Here is a 20,506-nt window from a genome sequence, read left to right on the forward strand (position 1 = left end):
AAGACTGCTGAGTCAGAGGAGGAGGAGAAGGAGGAGGAAGAGGAGCGGGGAGGGGAGACTAGACACAGCAGGGCCAGAGTGAGGAGGAGGTCATCTTAGCTACTAACAGCCCACTAAGATGTAGCTGAAAATGTTGGAACTAGCAGAATGACTTAAGCATGAAAAACACAAATTTTCCTCTCATAATTAGAAAGCTCACCATTACAGTAGAAAAAAACTAGCTATCTTCATGCTATAAGATAGCAGGTGTCACCATTTCGTACAATTTAATACCAAAGACATATTTCATGCAGGCGGAGGGCTGTTGTATGTGTGTGGGGAGGGAAGTGAGAGAGATTTGCCTACATTTACCATGGTTTTAAAATATAACGGAGTAGTCCAATTTACACTGCAATTTTAGCCTGCCTTAAAGTTATTGTTTTTATCATTATGATGCAGAGGTGGGTAAAATACCTAAAATTTGCACTCATAATAGAGTAGCACTACTTCAAGATGAAGTGTTTGGTAAAAACACTATTCAAGTACTGAGTTTTGAGTTTGATCTTAACATCTGATTTTGTGTTTATAATCATGTAATTAGACAGACAAAAATTAGTTATTTGTGAATTGTGGTATTTTAAAGACTAAAATAAAGAAAAAGAATACAGATGAATAGCAGGATTTCAAAATAAAAAAAAGTCAGGTAATTGGTAATATACACACTCCTGATCGAAATCTTAAAGCCAGTTAAAAATAGCAAAAAATCAATTTGCACAGTATCAGATAAATCTATCTGACCTCACCTCCATCTCCTTCAGAGCACCAAGGTCCATGAAGCCTTTTGTGTCAGCATGTGTAAGTATAAAATAAGCCATTATCTATCTGTTCACCTAAAGCTTATTTAAACTATGCTTTAACTGATCTCTTTCTTTACTATGTCTGCCTTTCTCTCAAGGCAAGTCAATTGTAGCAGCATATTAACATCAGGGAAAAAAGTTGGACTACAGAGTAAAACTGATTATGTTTCAGTTTAAACAGTCAAACAGTCAAAGGCAGCTTTAAAGAAATTGGTTTTTAGCCTTGATTTAAAGAACTCAGTTTCAGCACTTTTAGTCTTCTGGGAATTTCAATTCAGTTTATTTATATATCACCAAATCACAACATGTTGTCTCAAGGCACTTTACAAAGTCAGTTCAATGGAATCAAAGCAAACAGATATCAAGTCAAATACATTCAATCCACTTGAACATTCTTCTCCATTTTTGGTACCGGTTCTGTCGATGCCAGTTTAAAGGACTTTAAACTGGGGTGATGTGTTCTTCATTTCTTTTTCTCTCACACAATCTCTGTGTTTTTTTCCTACTTTAATGTGCCACCATGTTATTCAACATGGATATTTTGCCCAACTGTAGGACATTTTTAACACAGTTACTCTTTTCCATGTTTATTTTTAATTTTTACCACAACACAATGTGTGCATATATCCTATAGTATATCTTGTGTCTCCACATATCATATTACTAATCATGGAGGGCCGCCGTAACCTAAAATGCCAGGGCCCTTTTTCGGTCCCAGTCCAGCCCCGATTACAACTGTACTGAGACACAACAAACCAAAAATATACCCAGCATGAATACTTTTGCAAGGAGTTCTATAGAACCATTCAGAATGTGGGACCACATCTCATCTGCATGATGAAAACAAAAAGGCATTAAAATGTGACTCAAAGAGGACAACTTAGTCCCATAAGGCATTAAGGGGACAGAAACTCCAAATGACAAAAACACAAGCAACAAAAACACTGAATATAAAAGTCTGATTTTATTGTATATCAATCACTAACATGAAATAGATTTATCTCTTATCTTGCCAAATTCCATTTCTGTTTAAACTTATTTAACATGTACTTTGTGAAAAAAATTCATTGTAATACTAGAGAGATACAAATAACTTCCATCCTTTTAGTGCCAACTCAAAGGTGGCTATTTTACAATGATTTACATCTGTATTATACATAATTTACAGACGTTCAGCAACTGGTAGGGTAAATTGTCCAAAGAAACAAAAATACATTTTAGCACTTATACCCTGTATAAAATATTTATATATAACTCATTTCTTATTTGCAGTATTATTACATCAGATGTTCTTAAGGTTACTTCTTAATAAAAGATTCAGAAATCTGCCAGATTCAAATATCACATAATATTCTTCCTTTAAGGGTTTAAAGAAAGACATTAAAACAGGTTTCTAAACCATGGAAAAGATATTTTTGGAAACAGACCACAACAGACACCTAAATTCATTTGCTGAAGTGCACTTTCATATCTTTTCAGATAATCAAAAAGTACATTAGAAGCACTTAAAACTAAATGCTAATTAGGCATCAAAATATGACTAGCCATTCATTTTCAGCACTTATTTAAATTTTTGCCACTTTAAATTAAACTTAAAGCTTAATTACAAAAAGACCATAATTAACAGGAAGTGGACGAATGGGAGGTTAAGTTTAATGCTGCGTTTAATAATAACAAACTGAAAAGACGAACAGACTAAGAACATATTATGGTCTTTGACTTTCACATTCAGAGTAAGGTCTGCTACAACACTGCTTGCTATTCTACTTTATAACTTTCTTACATTTACAGGGGAAGACATTATTCCTGCCATCATTCATCCATTCTTAGTGAAAATAATAATAAATAATTTCTTTAATATGTTGATAGCGAGCCACACAGTAATGATACAGTCCTCATTACCAGTAATACTGATACTGGTTTGAGTGGTGGGGGTTAAAGGTTACCTTTCAGGTAGAACAAATAGGTCCAGTTTACTGAAGCTGTTAAAAGGGCCCCCCCAAGGCTTCATTTTAGGCCTTGTTTCATTTTCCATATTTATTAATAACATTAAAAATAATATGCCTACAGCTAAAGTGCACCTTTATGAAGATGATACCAGTTGGATCTACTCTGAAGCAAGCAGATGACAAATCTTACAAAAAGAAAACTTAATTGCTTTCCAAAAATCACTCTCAAATATAAGATAATGTTGGTACTTAATCCTACAAATATTTGTATGGATGATAGCCTTTCTTTAAGGCCGCATATTGAGAATTTATTTTAATTTACAGCTTTTTCACATTTTAACAGGAAGTCATCATTATTGCCGTGGAGACGCAATAAAATAAAGGCAGTTGCAGAAAGCTTTTGTCTTTGAATTACAAAATGAACATTTCAAAGTTAAAGTCAGTAATAACGCCTTCCAGCTCAACTAACAGTTCAGTTTAGCTCCCCTCAATCTGAAAATTTTACAAAATTTGATTACTGTAATCAAAAACAAAAAACATACTGAGAAAGTGATGTACTCACAGTAGTTGAGTGGAAAACTGCTTTTCTTTCAAGCTGCATAATGAGCATGTAGCATAGAAGCTGAGGAGGTTAAACATAGTTTTAATTAGCAAATATTTTAATTATAGCACCTCTGCTTTTATTAAAAATGTCAGCCAACATTTCTAATAAAGGCTGAGGTGCTTCCTCTGAACTTTGGCTGTTCAGATTCCCAAAGGTTATCATTGCAATTTATATTTTGTAGCAGATTCATTGTACACTTCATAATCTGGTTTCTTGATCCTTGTTAAGGATAAGGAGAGAATATCACTGATATATTTTTACTAAGGGAGCTATTCTGGCTAAACTCTGTGAGAAACTCTTTTAAAGAGTTCTGTAACACGAGTCCAACTGCTATTCTTAAATTAGACCTTGTACATATATTATGCTGTCTATGGTTTTTTTTATTTTATATATGTGTTCTGCAGTTAGTAATACACTTTTAGGTTACAACTTATAACAGTGAATCTTCTTTGTTGGGTCTCCCTCAAAAAGGACGTACTGAGCTGAAGGGACTTCTTGGATAAATAAAACGTAACTAAATGAAACAAAAGATAGATAAATAAATAAAAAGACTCTCATTGGTCTGATGTTAAATTTGAACCCATTTCAAGTGCTTTTGTTTGCTTGCCTTCCTTTTTAGTTCGTTGAGTGGATTTGGTGTTTTTTTGTGGTTTAGTGCTCAGTACAGAAGATATTTTGCTGAACTCCAATCTATCTCATATTAAATCAGATGAAAATTAATCCTCTCTATTTTTTATTTGTTTGTGGAACTGTTCTTGGAATCTAATCTACATCCCAGCCATATCTGTTATAAATCAGACAAGCTTTAAGCCACTCATCACACACTTACACACTAATAACATTTAAATCAAACAGCTAATGTGTTAAACAATAAATAATTCAGGACAGTGGAACACACATCTACAATCCGGCAGATTATCTGGCTGTTCATGTATTGTAATTAGGTACTTAACATGCCGTGCAACTTTCACACATTAATAAACCAGTTCTTCGTTTGCATAGAGGAATTTAACTGCTGAAAGGAAATGTTTTTCATGATTATAATTGTCGCTAGTTGATAGTCTCCATCATGTTTCAGGTTAACCTGTCAGTTAAATCCCCTGATTCTCCCTTTGTGTCAGTCGATGTATTGCGATAACCATCTAAAACCTTCGCCGTAGCCTTGTTTCTTCAAAACGCTGCACATGAATATTTCCAGCGGGCGAACGCTGTGCTCTTTCACAGAGATGTTTCCCTGTTGATGAGAATGAGGATTAATGGAGGTGATGTTCCTCAGGCTGCAAAAGAAACTCTTAGCATATGCCTACCTTTCCTGTGACCTGACCATCTAGACCAAAAGCTCCTCTCAGTGCTCCTTCACTGACGGCCTCTGGACGGTCGATTTTATTACCCAACACCAAGACTGGTACACCGGCTATGGTTTCATCTGAAAGGAGAGCCTAGAGGATCACAGAACCAGCAGTGTAGCTATTATTTTTATTCAAATCGACAGAAGTATCCTGGAGCATCTGTGTTTGAACTTACATCAAGCTCAGTCTTTGATTCTGTAAGTCTTTCATGATCAGCAGCGTCGACAAGAAACACAATGCCATTCACCGCTGGCAGGTAGTTCTTCCAAACTCTGCGAGCTATGAATAAAGAACAAATTCGTTTTGATTTAATTTTTCTTGAAGCAATTCAACACGAGCGTAAAATGATCCGTCTATCACAAAGAGGTTCATCTTTCATCACTTCTTAATAACAATCATTAGTCTTAAACATGGAGATATGAGAAATCATTACTTAAATCTGCATAACTACAGTACCCTACAAAAGTATTCATCGACATAAGTAATTCTGGACTTTGACTGAGTCACTCTAACACAAGAATATATTTTGTTGTATAGCTCTGGTTGTTTGCTCAGGGTTGTTGTCCTGCTGGAAGGGGAACGTCCACCCCAGTCTTGTCTTCTGCAGCCTCTAATCTATTTCCTTCCAAGATTGCCCTGTATTTAGGTCCATCTATCCTCTCAATCCACACGGATCTGCCTTCCATGTTCCTGCATAAGAAAAGCAGCCCCAAAACGTGATGCTGACACCACCGTGTCTCACTGTGGCAGATGGTGTTCAGAGTGATGTGCAATATTACCCCCACACAAAGCATGTTTCCCCTTAACTGCTAACAGTTAACCTAGGTAATTATGCTTCAGATGGTTGAATTTATGCTGAAAATTCAAATGACCAATTCTGTTTTCATAACAGAAAAAATACAAAGAGTGTAAGCTGTTTATACCAAAAGTGAGCTCAAGGCTTATTTAGATCTTGATTGTAAATATACATCTAGCACCATAATATTGCAGTTGATATGTCTGGCATAAACATTAGCGAACTACTTGAGGAGTTCGAGTTTATGCTGGAGATGCTGCCAAATAAAAAAAGAGGAAATTAGGGCATGCAGAGACACCAAGTGGCAGCAATAAGAACTGCAGAAACTGTCAATACTAATATAATGATGAACCTTTTCACACATAAAAAATAATGCAATGGTTTGTGTTGTAAAAACACTACCGGAGCAGCTTTCTATACCTGATGATCCAGACCTATATTTGCACAGATGATCAGTTCAACTTGCTTTTCGTTCAACAATGTAACTGTTGCACTTTAATGTTGTTTAAATGTAAGAAGGTGAACATCTATAAACATCTGTGGGGGATAACAATACAACCTAGGGGACAAATATATCTATATTGATCTATAATGCACAGACTGGAGAAAAACAAAAAAATAGGAGAGTTGGCTCAGAGCTCACCTTGTACATGTCCTCCCAAATCAAATGTGGTAAAAGTCATACCACCAATTGTCAGCTCCTCTGAGGCTTTTAGGAAAAGAAACAGGAAATACACAACCAGGAATCAAACATTACATAACAACACGATACAGTCACGCTACACCTTTGTGCACAGGTTTTAAGTCATCACTCTTGTCTTTATGTTTAGCTTCAAGGAATGACACGTATGTTTTAAGGTGGTTTCCAGCAAAAGTTTCTTCAGGCTATCTGAAGCGCTAGTTTTGAAGATGTTCTTTAGACGCTGACTGCTTTTTCACTCACTTTCACTCCTGTCATTTTGGGTCCAGAGCCTGACCATTAAAGCTACTTAACTCTGATCTTCAACAATTATTCATGTAGAAAAACATAGGGTGTGTTATTTTCAGCCACTTTGTTCCTGACAGTCTGTCACAAAGACACATTTTTTTACTTGTTTAGCTGAATGTAGGAAAAATACTAAACACAGCAGATTTGAAGAGACAAAAATTATATTTTAACACCAACAAGGCAATTTTTAAGGAAGTATTAGCTGAATTTAGTTTACAGTCAATGACCAACTACAACACCTTACACGTGTCTTGAACAGTTTTAACTTTGGTTACTTTAAAAACATAAACATCTGTGTATTTTATTGGATTTTTATATGATAGACCAACACAAATTAGATCATAATTGTGAACTGGAAAGAAAGGGGGTTTATGATTCTTTTTAGAGTTTTTTCTAAAATAAAAATCTAAAAGGTGTGGCATGCATATGGTTTCAATAGAGTCAATACTTAGTGCAGAACAACTTTTATGTTGCAAACACAGCTGTGAGTCTTTTGCGGTGTGTCTACCAGCTTCTCACATCAGGAGACTGAAATCTTTCCCCATTCTTTTTTGTTTTTTGCAAAATAGCTGAAGCTCAGTCAGATTGGATGGAGAGCCTCTGTGAACATTAATTTTAAAATCTTGCCTCAGATTCCCAACTGGATTTAGGTCTGGGCTTTGACTGAGCCATGCTTACACACGCTTTGATCTAAACAATCCCATTGTAGCTCTGAGTGTATGTTTAGAGCTATTGTCCTGCTACAAGATAAACCTTTGCCCTGGCCTCAAGTCTGCTGCTAAAGAAATGTATCCCCGTAGCATGATGCTGTCACCACCATGTTTCACTGTGGGGATGGGGGGGTTCAAGGTCCTGTGCAGTTTTTCGCCACATACGCGGTTTTACGTGTAGGTCAAATAATTTGATTTTTGTCTTGTCTAACCGAAGCACTTTCTTCCACATATTTGCTGTGCTCCATACAGACTGCAAGCTGAAACTCTTGTTGCTTTCTTTCAACAATGGCATCCTTCTTGGCATTCATTCATAAATGTAAAAGTCGCCCTGTTCACCTGAACTGTAGGCCTTTGCAGCTCCTCCAAAAATAACTTACCTCTGAAATCTTTACACAGAAGCTGTATTTAGACTGATGTTAAATTACATACAGGTGGACTGGATTTATAAATCAGATGACTTCTGAAAGCAAATGGTTGCACTGGATTTTGTTAAGGAGTATCAGAGTAAAGGATAATTAATACAAATGCATGCCACTCTCTTTCATTTGTAAAACTGTAGAAATCTATGTATTCTTTCCATTACCACTTTACAATTATATACAACTTTATGTTGGTCTGTGACATAACATTCCAGTAAAATAAGCAGAAATCTGCGGCTGTAATGAAACAATCGGGTATGAATACTTGTGCAAGGCATTATAAAAGACCTCCCAGGTCCTTTGCTAGAATTTTCCCTTAAAGAAATGACTTTCAGACACTCTTCATCTACTAAAGATTTTTTATAGGGTTGGACTTGTTTTTTTAAACACAAGTTGCACAATGTAATGTCAGTCAGGTACAATAACTAGAAAAAAAACACAGAGTCAAAGCCCAAAGAAAAACTTTAAAAAGATTTTCAGAAAGCCTGGAAAAGTAATGATCAAGGCTACTTTGAAATACAACAAGCAAAGTACTAAGAAACTTGTGTGTGGGTTGGAACATTTGTATGGTGTGTATTACTAATTATCTCATTACCATACAGAGACTATGACACAAAAAGTCCTACAGCCATAGTAAATCAGTTATTAATTATTTAGTTACAAAATAAACTAAGTAAAGACTTAATTCTTGTTATTATTTGACAAAATATGTAGAGCAGAAAAATTGCCATTATTAGACTTGAAAACAGCAGTGAAAAATGTCAACTCAATGGTTACATTATTTCTATGCTGACATAATGATCCTGAGATATCATTCGATAGTATGATGGTCCTTTTTCTTCACCGTGACCACTTTATATATTTCAAAAAGGAACATTTCTGTATAACAGTTTTACAACCTTTAATACATAAAAAGACAAAAGTCCAAACTAACAAAAACAGAAGCATCAGGTCGACTTTAGATGGCACACTGTCCTTGAACCTTACTTGGATGCAGTGTTGGAACGTGCTGGCCAAGTCTATCATCTTTCAGCATGTGCAGGAGGGTTGTTTTACCAGCGTTGTCTAGACCCAGGAATACCAGCTTCCCTGTCTTTCTGTACAAACCTATTACAAGCCACAAAACATAGATTTGTTATTAACATTATGCTTCTTTAAATGAACATTTATTACTGCAGTCTGTGTTGTGCTCACAAATTGATGATGTGTCAAAACTGTAAGGATATTTGGACCTAAAACTCTATATGTTACAATTTGTAAAAGAAGCTTTGAACCACTATACGTTCACGTCCACGAATTGTCCGAATTGTAAAAAAATCAGCTGTTCTGTGAAGACATCAAAGTTTTGTTACAAAACATTAAAGACTAAAGAAGACCCTAGAGAGGTTAAGGGTCAGGTTGTGAGGAAGTTTAAAAAAAAAAAGATTAGGTTATAAAAACAAATCACAAGCTTTGAACATCAAATGGATCACTCTTCCATCATTCACTGGAATATGAAAAGAGTGTGGCACAACTGCAAACCTACCAAGACATGGCCGTTCATGTAAACTGACAGACTTCACACTGAATTAAAAAGCAGCTCATGATAACTCTGGAGGAGCTGCAGACATCCACAGCTTAGGAGGAAGAATCTGTTAATTGGAAATGTATTAGTCGTGCATGTCGCAATTCTGGACTTGTTGGAAAAGTCATTGTTCACTGAAAGCAGTAAAATGCCTGTTTATTAGAATTTTATGAGATAGACATAAACTTGGTTTGTGTATTTTGACACAAGCCATGTTTAGGAAACTCCGAACCTGTGGAAAAAGGTGCTCCACACGTCACCCTTAAAACATAATGCTCAAGATGTAGCATGATGATTGTGGCATCATGCTGTGGAGATGATGTTCTTCAGCAGGGACAAGGAAGCTAGTCAGAATAGATAGGAAAATGAGTGTTGCTAAATACAGGGCAATCCTGGGATAAAATCTTCCTTCCATTAGGACAATGACTCTAAACATACAACCAAAGCCAAAAATGAATGGTTTAAATCAAAGCACATCCATGTGTTAATATGACACTGTCAAAGTCCAGATGTAAATCAAATTCTGAATCTGAGGCAAGAGTTGTTCACAGATGTTTCCATCCAGTCTGATTGAGCTTTAGCTATTTTAAGAAGAATGGACCACAATCTCGGTTTCTTGATGAAACATAACATGAAAGACATGCACCAGCAAGCAAAAATCGGCTCAACAAAATGTTAACTCAAGGGGACTGAATAGGTACGGCACGCCATACTTTCCAGTTTTTTATTTTTATTAACCGTTTTAAAAATATAAAACAGTCCACTTCACAGTTGTGTGCTTTTTTTCTGTTAGTATGTCACATACAATCCCAATAAAAAAAAAAAATCAAGTTTGGTTCAACGCGTATGAGTACTTCAGGCGCTGTCTGTGTATTTGACTGTTACATAAAAAGAAAGGTACTCACCTAGGAACTGTAAAACACTGCTAACCCCTCTGTAGATCCAGTCAAACAAAAACGACATCCTGATCTGTGTCTGTCTGTAACATGGATAATGAGAACATCTTACTTGTACCTCAAATAATAAGCTTTAGGCTAAAAATGCATGAAGCTGATCACAAACCTGTGGCCTTTAATAATAGTGCTCTATTTAATTAGTGCATACACTAACATAACACTGGTGTGATTATCTCCAGGTATATAAATCTGTGACATAACACTCTGTCCACCCACACGTGTAGCGGGAGGCTAACGGTGGCTAACATCTAACCATTTAAAATAATGTGTGTGTTATGCGGTACTTAAAGCGCAATATCAACGCGAGTTCACGCAGGTTAGCGTTAACATGTTAGCCCGCATAAAGTCTTTTGTATGACGACACGTCGACAAACAAGCAGCTGTGAGCGAAGTTATTATTAGGAAATATTAGCAGCAGCATAATTCATCACACTAAACTAGTTTAATAAAATAAATGTACCTTCCTAGAGCACCGAGCCTTATCGAAGTTCTCCGTAGTATCAGCGGTCTCCTTGGTAACAGTCAATCAGAAAGCCTCCTTTTCTTTTTCGTGCTTTTTGCAACGATACCTCGGCTTCCGTTTAGATTTTTTACGGCGCCCCCTATTGTTCATAGAGAAAACAGGTTTTACAATTCCAAAGGAGGTGCCAGGTGAGATATCTCCTTAAGTTGTGTTGCTTATCAATATGCATACACCTGTCTTACACATCTTATAAATCTAAAACTTAAAAATATCCCTGTGATTACTAATGGTATTCATATGTTGCTACCTTCAGTGCCTTTTCAAATTAATCACACCCTTGGAAATATTCCACAATTTGTTGTGACAGGCGTTAACTATAATAAACTTCATGGGGATTTAATATGACAGATAAAGTGGAGCATGATTGTAAAGTGGAAGTCAGGGATACATTACACCTAAAAGGCTTTTTTCCCCAAATTTCCCTTCATTTACATATATCTTACCATTAACTTTTACAATCTTCACCCTCTCTGCTAAAGTAAAGCATCCTTGCATCATCATGGTTCCACCACCATGTTTTTCTGAAGAGATGGGGAGTTCAATGTAATGGGCAGTGTTAGGTTTATGCCAAAGGTTTTGTATGGATGTCAGAACCTTCAGTTTTGGTCTCATTAAACTGTACGTCCTCCTACTAAACTTTAAGAGTTACCAAGGGCATCTTGGTGTCTCTAGCTAATTTTCTACTGGTTTATCTCACCAGTTAAGGTGGACAGGCTTGATAGGTCTGCAATTGTTGGATTATAATGAATTGATTAGTGCTCATTGAGATCTTTAAGCATTGGAGATATTGTTTTATAACATACACTAGCTTTAAAATACTCCACATCTTTCTTCCTGACCTGTCTGCTGTGTTGCTTGGTCTTCATTATGCTGTTTGTTATTTGTTGTTCTTTGACAAATCTCTGAGGCCTTCCCAGAACAGATGCATTTATACTGAAATAGGTAGACTCTGCTTGCTAATTAGATGACTTTGGACACTGGTGACACTGAATTCTATTTAGTGGTATCTGAGTAAAGGGGTTGGAATACATAATCACGTCAGACTTGTCAGCCATGAATTGTGTTTTATAGTCCTAATCATGTAAGTCTTTTTCTTGTGGCAGAACATATTTTAGTTACTTTGACTAAAACTTAAGACCACATCAGAATTTAACCTTTATGTTAAACTGAAGACTGCAAAGACATTCCAGGGGGTCTTCTCTTTTACAGGCATACACTTTCACCTTCAGCCTTTGCAGGAATATGCGTGCATCTTTTCCAGTATTACAGTTTAGCCCGCATTATAAAATTATGCCTTTAGATGTTCAGTGTGGCAAAACAATAATAATGTTATATAAAATAAGCATGGTAAAAAAAACTCAATAGTCAGCATATTGTGCAAACAGATATTTATTAGTGAAGTCATGTTTGTGACAAGTACTGTTCTTTACCAAAGATGCATGAAGGTGTTTTCACACAATCAGAATTTTACTAAACTGGGAATAACATCCACAAGTCATTAGGGAACAAACAAGTTCACACTTGGGTTAGACTGAGTCTTCAAATCTTGGTAATGGACATGTGCAGGTCGAAGGATTCTTTTCAAGTTCCTGGCGAAGTTTCACATTCTTAGTTTTCATAGTAGAACCATTTGTCGACTGAAAAAGAATAAGATGATCACATTAATACATTCTATGAGCTTTTTAAGGATCAACACAGTTTTGTTACAACATAAATATAAAAATAAAATAAAATAGCAAACATTCACCTGAGCTTGGAATTGGTTCGTCAGGTCCAAAAGTACCGGCCTGTGAAAGTTATTAAAAAAATTAAGAATGTTGCAGTTTTTCACATAACATTTGAGATTTTTAGCCTACAGTGTTTTGCAAAAGTGTACATACTTGAAACAAACTTGAACTTTTCCATATTTCTGTCTATTTACAACCACAAACCTGTGTTGATTTAAATCATATTTAGCTCTATTCATCTTCCCATCAACTCTCATTAGCGTCCCTGTTCATGCTGAATATAAAAGCATTCCCACAGCATGGTGCCATCACCATGTTTCAAAGTTAACATGGTGTGTTAGGGGTGCTGTGCGGCATTAGTTTTCCACACCACACAGCGCATTGTATGTAGACCATAATGCTCTGTTTTGGTGTTATCTGACTAAAGCACCTTCTCCAGCATGCTGGCTGTGACAGTTGGTGGGACATTTTTTACATATCAGAGTAAACATAACTGAATAAAACTTTGTAAGATATTTTGAAAAACAAATAAAAATCAAATTTTCCTTGATACTTTTGAAAGGCACTGTAAATATTTCATGCTCATTCAATTACTCAAAGGTGGTAATGCACTTTTTAATGTTCTAAAGGTTATGAAAGGATTATAAGTGCTTCACCAAAAAGAAAAAAAAAAAAAACTCTTCCGCTCCCAAAGCAGTTGAATGATTATTTTCCTTTAGCTACCTTCTAATAAGTAGCTAATTTTTGCACTTGGGCCAGTTTGTCATCTTTGCTCGGTTTAAAGAAGGAACTGTAATAAATATCTAAGATGGAATATTTGAACGTTAGATGAACTTACAGACTTAACCACAGCTTCAGCATCTGCAGCAGAGCAGCAGAAGGGACTGTCAGAGACACTGGTGTTCATGCTGTATAAAAAAAAAAACAAAGAAAAGACTTTTTCACATATTTGATTTCATAATAAAAACATTTTACACACACAGCTCTCTGTCTTAGCCTTAATAGTGCCTTACAAAGGCATACCTGTTTAATTTAGTTGTTTATTTCAGACAGGAATAAATAATTATATTGAGCAATAAAAATAAATAAAAATACAGTTTACAGAGTCTGAGAATCTAGGATAAATACATAATATGCACACTTTCCAAAAAGGCCTTAACTGAGTTTATAAATGTACAATCTTCCAGCAAATCATTGTCTGTATTTCACACAATATGAAAAGAAAATACTTAAAATAAGTACATAATAACATTTCTATACTTATTTTTAGACAATGAACAAAATGTAAATCTAAACCAAAAAGTTATCAGACAAAAGCTCAGACTTTCTCTTGTTTTATCTTTGTAAACCTTTCCTACTTTCATTCAAAGCTTGTAGAAATTTGTGTTTATCATGGACATTCTTTTGGAATATATATTTAAACCTTTCAAATGTCTGGCTTTCTTTTATTTTCTTATTGAAACATTCCCAACTGAAACAGTGATATAGTAGTATATTTGGCAAAATGTGAATTTGCTGGCTCTCCAAATAAAGCTTTATTTAAAATCCTGATGGCTCTTTATTTAAGAATTAAGACTTAATTGGTTATGGTATTATATGTTTCCCAACAAATTTCCAAACATTAAATTATACATGTAAATACAAACTGTTTAGAATGTACATTAAAGCAGAGTTATCACATATTTCAATGTTTAGATTAATCTGAACATTTAAATTGTATATGTGATTTTCTGCAATGGATGAGTCATTTTCATGCACAGCAAAACAGGTTGTGTCATCTGCAAACAGCAGAATCTGCAGCAGTTAAGAAACAGATGTTATTACATCATTTACTGTTTCCAATAAGGGGGATAAATGAAATGAGAATATAAGCCACTTACCAGTTTAACTCACCAGCGTTGCTCTTATTAGATATCAGTGCTTTCCAAAACTCATGTGTACTCTTCACTGTTTGTATGGCAAAGTCCTGAAAAAAAATACACTCTTCATACACTTTTGATCTTTAAATGAAGATAAATTGTCTGCTTGTAGAACATTGGCGTGACAATGACTAATGTATATATATATATAAATCAAATATATATATTCATTCATTCATCTTCTATACTGCTTATTCCATAGTGGTTCACAAGGGAGCCTGTGCCTATTTCCAGCAGTCTACAGGCGAGAGGCAGGGTACACCCTGGACAGGTTGCCAGTCCAATGCAGGGCAACACAGAGACATAGGACAAACAACCATGTACACACACTCATTCACACACCTATGGGCAATTTAGAGAGACCAATTAACCAAATAGTCAAGCCGGAGTACTCGGTGAGAACCCACACATGCATGGGGAGAACATGCAAACTCTATGCAGAAAGACTGCCGGCTGGGAGTCCAACCCAGGACCTTCTTGCTGCAAGGCAACATTGCTACCAACTGCGCCAGTTGGCGCAGCACGGTATATATATATATATATATGTATATATATAAATGTATATATGTGTTTGCATTTCGTTTTTATAAGGATTAAAAAAAAAAATACATAAAGCTCCCTGTTATATGTCTAATATTTTCAACAGAGTGAAACAATATTTTACACTGAATACCCTGTCTTTGAAGTCACCATTGAAAGCAAACTCGTTTTCAGGTTTTCCATCAGGGACTTTGTATCGCCTGAACCAGTCGACAGTTGCTTCAAGATATCCTGGCTTAAGCCGCTTCACGTCATCAATATCTGCAACCCATCAACACAACAAAAAAAGCATAAACACGCTATATGTATTGTATTACAGTAAACATCTATGACAGGATGCTCCTACTGTTAAAATCGCCTGCATCTGGGTCCTCAGTATTGATCACAATGACCTTCCAGTCAGTTTCACCCTCATCAATCAAAGCCAGGGTTCCCAACACCTTCACTTTGATTATTTCTCCTTGAGAGCACACCTGAAAGTAACAGCCAGATTTCTAAAAAGGCCAGCTAACTGTTGGATCTATAGGAGCCTCTTCAGCAGCTTTCAGTACCTGGTTTCCAATGTCACAGATATCAATAGGATCATTGTCTCCGCAGCATCCTGTGTGGCTGTCCTTGTGGTTGGGATCCTCCCACGTCTGATACAAAGAAGATCAAATGGTAATTTGAACAGATTTTCTGAAGTTTAAATGGATTTAGATGGAGATAAACTTGCCTGTGGAATAGCCCCATAATTCCAGATATAACCTTTGTGGGGAAACACATTGGGTACGTAACGAAGGGTCCCCTTCTTCACATCCTGCTTTAGAGGATTAAGAGGATCCTTTGTGGCTATCTGAAAAATATAAGCACGATGTGCACAAACCAGAGTAAATGACTTTTTTAATTAAAAAAGAAGAGGATTGTCCCAATGAGCACCAAGATGAATTCTCTATTGTTCTTCTTTCTATAGAAACAGTACCTGTCCTGGTGAGTGGAGCTTATAGTGCCATTAACTTTGTGTACTCTCTGCTTTTTTCCCATATAAAATACTCCTCGTTCAGTGCTTCTGTATTTAACTGTGTCTCTTTCCAGAATTTATTATTGGAATTAATTTGGTGTAATCTAGCTGTGTCTCTTTCCTGGTTGCTGTTTTTAACGTGTGTACTCTTTTTGTTTCTCTTTCTGATAAAAGGTTCTCCTGGTTTAGAGCATCCATATTTAGGTTTGTCTCTCTCCTAAATGAAGCCGTTGACAGAGCTAATTTGCCAGTAACTTTGCAAACTCTTTTCGTTACTTTTTCCCATAGAGTACTCCTGGATTAGTGATTATGAGTTTAGAAGTGTCTCTTTCATGGAGAGATGAGAGGGTCCCTCATACTGAAACTCCCTTTCAATAGCAGACTATTGAAAGGGAGAAGCTCTTTTTCATTTTTGCCACATGCTCAATCAGTGAGGGGAGTCCAAAAAAGTAAATGGCTCCCTCCAGTTGGCTGGGCTTCCATTTTTACCATGATAAACTGAATTTGACTGTACTGTATTATAATTTGGATTGAATTCAACTACAGGTCCTTCTCAAAATATTAGCATATTGTGAAGAAGTTCATTATTTTCCATAATGTCATGATGAAAATTTAACATTCATATATTTTAGATTCATTGCACACTAACTGAAATATTTCAGGTCTTTTATTGTCTTAATACGGATGATTTTGGCATACAGCTCATGAAAACCCAAAATTCCTATCTCACAAAATTAGCATATTTCATCCGACCAATAAAAGAAAAGTGTTTTTAATACAATAAACGTCAACCTTCAAATAATCATGTACAGTTATGCACTCAATACTTGGTCGGGAATCCTTTGGCAGAAATGACTGCTTCAATGCGGCGTGGCATGGAGGCAATCAGCCTGTGGCACTGCTGAGGTCTTATGGAGGCCCAGGATGCTTCGATAGCGGTCTTTAGCTCATCCAGAGTGTTGGGTCTTGAGTCTCTCAATGTTCTCTTCACAATATCCCACAGATTCTCTATGGGGTTCAGGTCAGGAGAGTTGGCAGGCCAATTGAGCACAGTGATACCATGGTCAGTAAACCATTTACCAGTGGTTTTGGCACTGTGAGCAGGTGCCAGGTCGTGCTGAAAAATGAAATCTTCATCTCCATAAAGCTTTTCAGCAGATGGAAGCATGAAGTGCTCCAAAATCTCCTGATAGCTAGCTGCATTGACCCTGCCCTTGATAAAACACAGTAGACCAACACCAGCAGCTGACACGGTACCCCAGACCATCACTGACTGTGGGTACTTGACACTGGACTTCTGGCATTTTGGCATTTCCTTCTCCCCAGTCTTCCTCCAGACTCTGGCACCTTGATTTCCGAATGACATGCAGAATTTGCTTTCATCCGAAAAAAGTACTTTGGATCACTGAGCAACAGTCCAGTGCTGCTTCTCTGTAGCCCAGGTCTGGGGAATGCAGCACCTGTAGCCCATTTCCTGCACACGCCTGTGCACGGTGGCTCTGGATGTTTCTACTCCAGACTCAGTCCACTGCTTCCGCAGGTCCCCCAAGGTCTGGAATCGGCCCTTCTCCACAATCTTCCTCAGGGTCTGGTCACCTCTTCTCGTTGTGCACCGTTTTCTGCCACACTTTTTCCTTCCCACAGACTTCCCACTGAGGTGCCTTGATACAGAACTCTGGGAACAGCCTATTCGTTCAGAAATGTCTTTCTGTGTCTTACCCTCTTGCTTGAGGGTGTCAATAGTGGCCTTCTGGACAGCAGTCAGGTCGGCAGTCTTACCCATGATTGGGGTTTTGAGTGATGAACCAGGCTGGGAGTTTTAAAGGCCCCAGGAATCTTTTGCAGGTGTTTAGAGTTAACTCGTTGATTCAGATGATTAGGTTCATAGCTCGTTTAGAGACCCTTTTAATGATATGCTAATTTTGTGAGATAGGAATTTTGGGTTTTCATGAGCTGTATGCCAAAATCATCCGTATTAAGACAATAAAAGACCTGAAATATTTCAGTTAGTGTGCAATGAATCTAAAATATATGAATGTTAAATTTTCATCATGACATTATGGAAAATAATGAACTTCTTCACAATATGCTAATATTTTGAGAAGGACCTGTACATGCAATTGGATTGGAACATGACTCTATGGTTAAATGCTATTGGAATAAAGTAGGCCCATATTATTGGATTGCACTGAACTGGATTCTTTATAAATCAATAGTATTAAGAGTAGATTGTTTTTAATCGTTCTTGAGATGACATTTGCAGTTAATTGACAAAGTATAAATAAACTGAATCAAACTGGTAAAACTGTGCAAAATATATATTTATATATGTATATAGAAATTAATTTTTACCTCCATCTTTGCATTTGTCCATCTTGGAACTTCCACAATGGCATGAAAAATGTTCTGCAAAGAGATGTGAAAACAGTTTTGTTAACCCGAAAAATAATTCTCCTAAACTCTCTCACTTTGACTGGGACAAGTATAGTATGAAAGATACATAACTATTCTTATAAATGTATAACAAGGAAAATGCGCATCTAAAATATATGAATACCACCAGGGATTATCACCTGAAAACTTTGATAAACTACATATCACGACCACTTAATGAAAGAAAGCAGTTTTTATGTTGAAGAAATGTTTCACATGTAATTGCCCCTCTTAAATTGTTTTGCCTTTGGACCTCTTTCTCCCTAAAAAGCTTGATTTAGTGTTAAGGTCAACTACGTTCCAATTGAGCTAATGCAGCAAGCACATGTAAATAGATAGAAAATACTATTCCAAACTGTTTTAAAATGGAGTTTCAAAAGAAATTGTTTAGCAAAATCCTTGGCATAGATGGTCCATGGTTTTAAACCAACACAATACTCACCTCTGCTTCGTTTGCATAGATAGGCACATCATGAAAGGGAGAGATGTATTTGCCATCTGAGTTTTCTATAGAAGGAGCAATAAACATCTGTGAGGAACAAAACACTCAAGGATCTGTCCACAGTGCTTTGTATTTTACCCACAAATGCTGCTCAAGATCAAAACAAGTTAGGCATGAAACTACAGTAGTTTGAAAAATATTTTGTTAAAAAGCCGGGCTTACTGAAAAAGACTCTGTAGTCCTGTGTGTTTGGCCTGCCCCTCTCTTCGATGGTAAAGCTCATGTTGGTTTAAATCTCTCCTTCTGTGCTCTGTTCCTGTGTTCAGCAAGATTAAGTAGCTTCAGATTTACAGACAAAGGCAGGAGAGTGGACATGCGCATTGATTAGTTATACCCACTGCTACCTGCAATGGGGCTCGTATATGAAAGGTTCAACAGCCAAATATCACAGCTACAATGAACTAAGCTTTTTCTGTATGTTCCAGTTTCTAAATCTCTCATTGTGCAGCTCCTGTCTCACTGTGAGAGTCAGAAGTGTGGATTATAATCAGGCTGACATGTGCAAAATGCAAAGAGTCTACGTTCTTTGCCAGAAATCTGCTTGTAATGCATTAGCTTCTTTCAAGCTGTGACTCTTAACTGTTTACGGAAAGACAGATGGAGCTGGCTGACGTAAGCTATAAACTGATTAACAAGACAGGAATAGGTTCTGTTACCACAGTATCTTCTTACCTTTTTAGCTTTAGAGAAAACCCTTCATGGAAAACAAAGCAAATTTCCCTTAAAATAAGCCCTGTATATACAGTATATATACAGTTTGGATGCACCTCGTCATTCAACGGTTTTTATTAGTTTGACTTTTTTTTTTAGTACTACCTGATCTCTGGAAACTCCTTCAAGACTGTCGGAAAACCATTTCAGTTGACTACCTCATGAAGATATTTGAGAGAATGACATAGACTGGTACTTAGGTACCAGTCTACTTGTCATCTCTGCAAGTAGCATTAAGTAGACACTTGTGATATATGTTGTGGAATTCAAATAATGTAGACACTGTAGGATGGTGTTTGTTTTTTTTTTTTGCAATACCGCTCATGAAATTGATGCAGTCCGTTTTCCATTATGGAACATTCCTTTATAAATTACAATATATCTCTAACAGATTGAATGCCCTACAATAAAAATGAATCATGAATAACAATGAGGTGTTATTAGGTCTGGCATGATTTACAGATTTTAATGGAGTTGTATTATTTAATGGTATTGACATCTAGCTCAGATCTAGCTTTTCATGTTGGCCTATTATTTTGTTACATGAATACATAACGAAATATTAACCAGCTGCTCATTCGAGAATTAGAGTAGAGCAATTAAATAAATTAACCTGCTAAACAACTTTTTAAGAAGTAAAGAAAGCCCCCTTCACAATTATTGGCTGGCCTGATAAAGATGTGTCAGAATTGTTTAAAAAAATACAATTTCTATTCTAGTGGTATCGTCTTAAACTGCAAGATCTATGTTTTCAGTTTCTTTCCTTCTTACAATGGTAAAAGCAATAGAAACTGTTTTTTTTATATAGCAGTACTTTGGATTCTGTCAAAATCTTTTCCACCCTTGGAACTTCTTATTTTGTGACATTACAAAAACAAAATTTAATGTATTTTGTTTGTTTGGGATATTATGCGATAGACCCACACAAGGTAGCAAACAACTTTGAAATAGAAGTAAAAGGGTATCTGGTTTAAAAA

General features: G+C 36.3%; 2 protein-coding genes across 2 annotated transcripts; both read right to left on the reverse strand.

Annotated features, from left to right (window-relative positions):
* Window positions 1-1,781: 1,781 nt before the first annotated feature.
* sar1aa (secretion associated, Ras related GTPase 1Aa) lies at window positions 1,782-10,753 on the reverse strand. Its single transcript, XM_047378153.1, has 7 exons — window positions 10,635-10,753; window positions 10,124-10,197; window positions 8,642-8,761; window positions 6,178-6,243; window positions 4,914-5,017; window positions 4,697-4,828; window positions 1,782-4,623 (listed from the first exon to the last, which is right to left on the reverse strand). The coding sequence occupies exons 2-7, from the start codon at window positions 10,179-10,181 to the stop codon at window positions 4,507-4,509; spliced, it is 597 nt and encodes a 198-aa protein (XP_047234109.1). The 5' UTR covers window positions 10,182-10,197; window positions 10,635-10,753; the 3' UTR covers window positions 1,782-4,506.
* A 1,315-nt stretch (window positions 10,754-12,068) lies between these two features.
* On the reverse strand, window positions 12,069-19,652 carry ppa1a (inorganic pyrophosphatase 1a). The gene is made up of 11 exons (XM_047376045.1): window positions 18,981-19,652; window positions 18,759-18,823; window positions 18,236-18,289; window positions 15,599-15,718; window positions 15,435-15,521; window positions 15,230-15,356; window positions 15,017-15,144; window positions 14,305-14,390; window positions 13,263-13,332; window positions 12,445-12,484; window positions 12,069-12,334 (listed from the first exon to the last, which is right to left on the reverse strand). Exons 1-11 carry the CDS (start codon window positions 19,039-19,041, stop codon window positions 12,306-12,308), a joined length of 867 nt encoding a protein of 288 aa, XP_047232001.1. The 5' UTR covers window positions 19,042-19,652; the 3' UTR covers window positions 12,069-12,305.
* Window positions 19,653-20,506: the final 854 nt, after the last annotated feature.

This window comes from Girardinichthys multiradiatus, chromosome 10, assembly GCF_021462225.1.
Source record: "Girardinichthys multiradiatus isolate DD_20200921_A chromosome 10, DD_fGirMul_XY1, whole genome shotgun sequence".
NCBI lineage: Eukaryota > Metazoa > Chordata > Actinopteri > Cyprinodontiformes > Goodeidae > Girardinichthys > Girardinichthys multiradiatus.

Coding starts and splice junctions, on each gene's coding strand:
- ppa1a (XM_047376045.1), bottom strand. CDS start 19,041: ATGAGCTTTACCATCGAAGAGAGGGGCAGGCCAAACACACAGGACTAC. Junction 14,391..15,016: donor ATGGTGACTTCAAAGACAGG/GTATTCAGTGTA, acceptor ATTTTTTTTCAG/GACTTTGCCATACAAACAGT. Junction 12,485..13,262: donor CTGAAGCTGTGGTTAAGTCT/GTAAGTTCATCT, acceptor TAACTTTCACAG/GCCGGTACTTTTGGACCTGA.
- sar1aa (XM_047378153.1), bottom strand. CDS start 10,181: ATGTCGTTTTTGTTTGACTGGATCTACAGAGGGGTTAGCAGTGTTTTA. Junction 6,244..8,641: donor CGTTCCAACACTGCATCCAA/GTAAGGTTCAAG, acceptor TTTTCCTAAAAG/CCTCAGAGGAGCTGACAATT. Junction 4,829..4,913: donor AATCAAAGACTGAGCTTGAT/GTAAGTTCAAAC, acceptor GTGATCCTCTAG/GCTCTCCTTTCAGATGAAAC.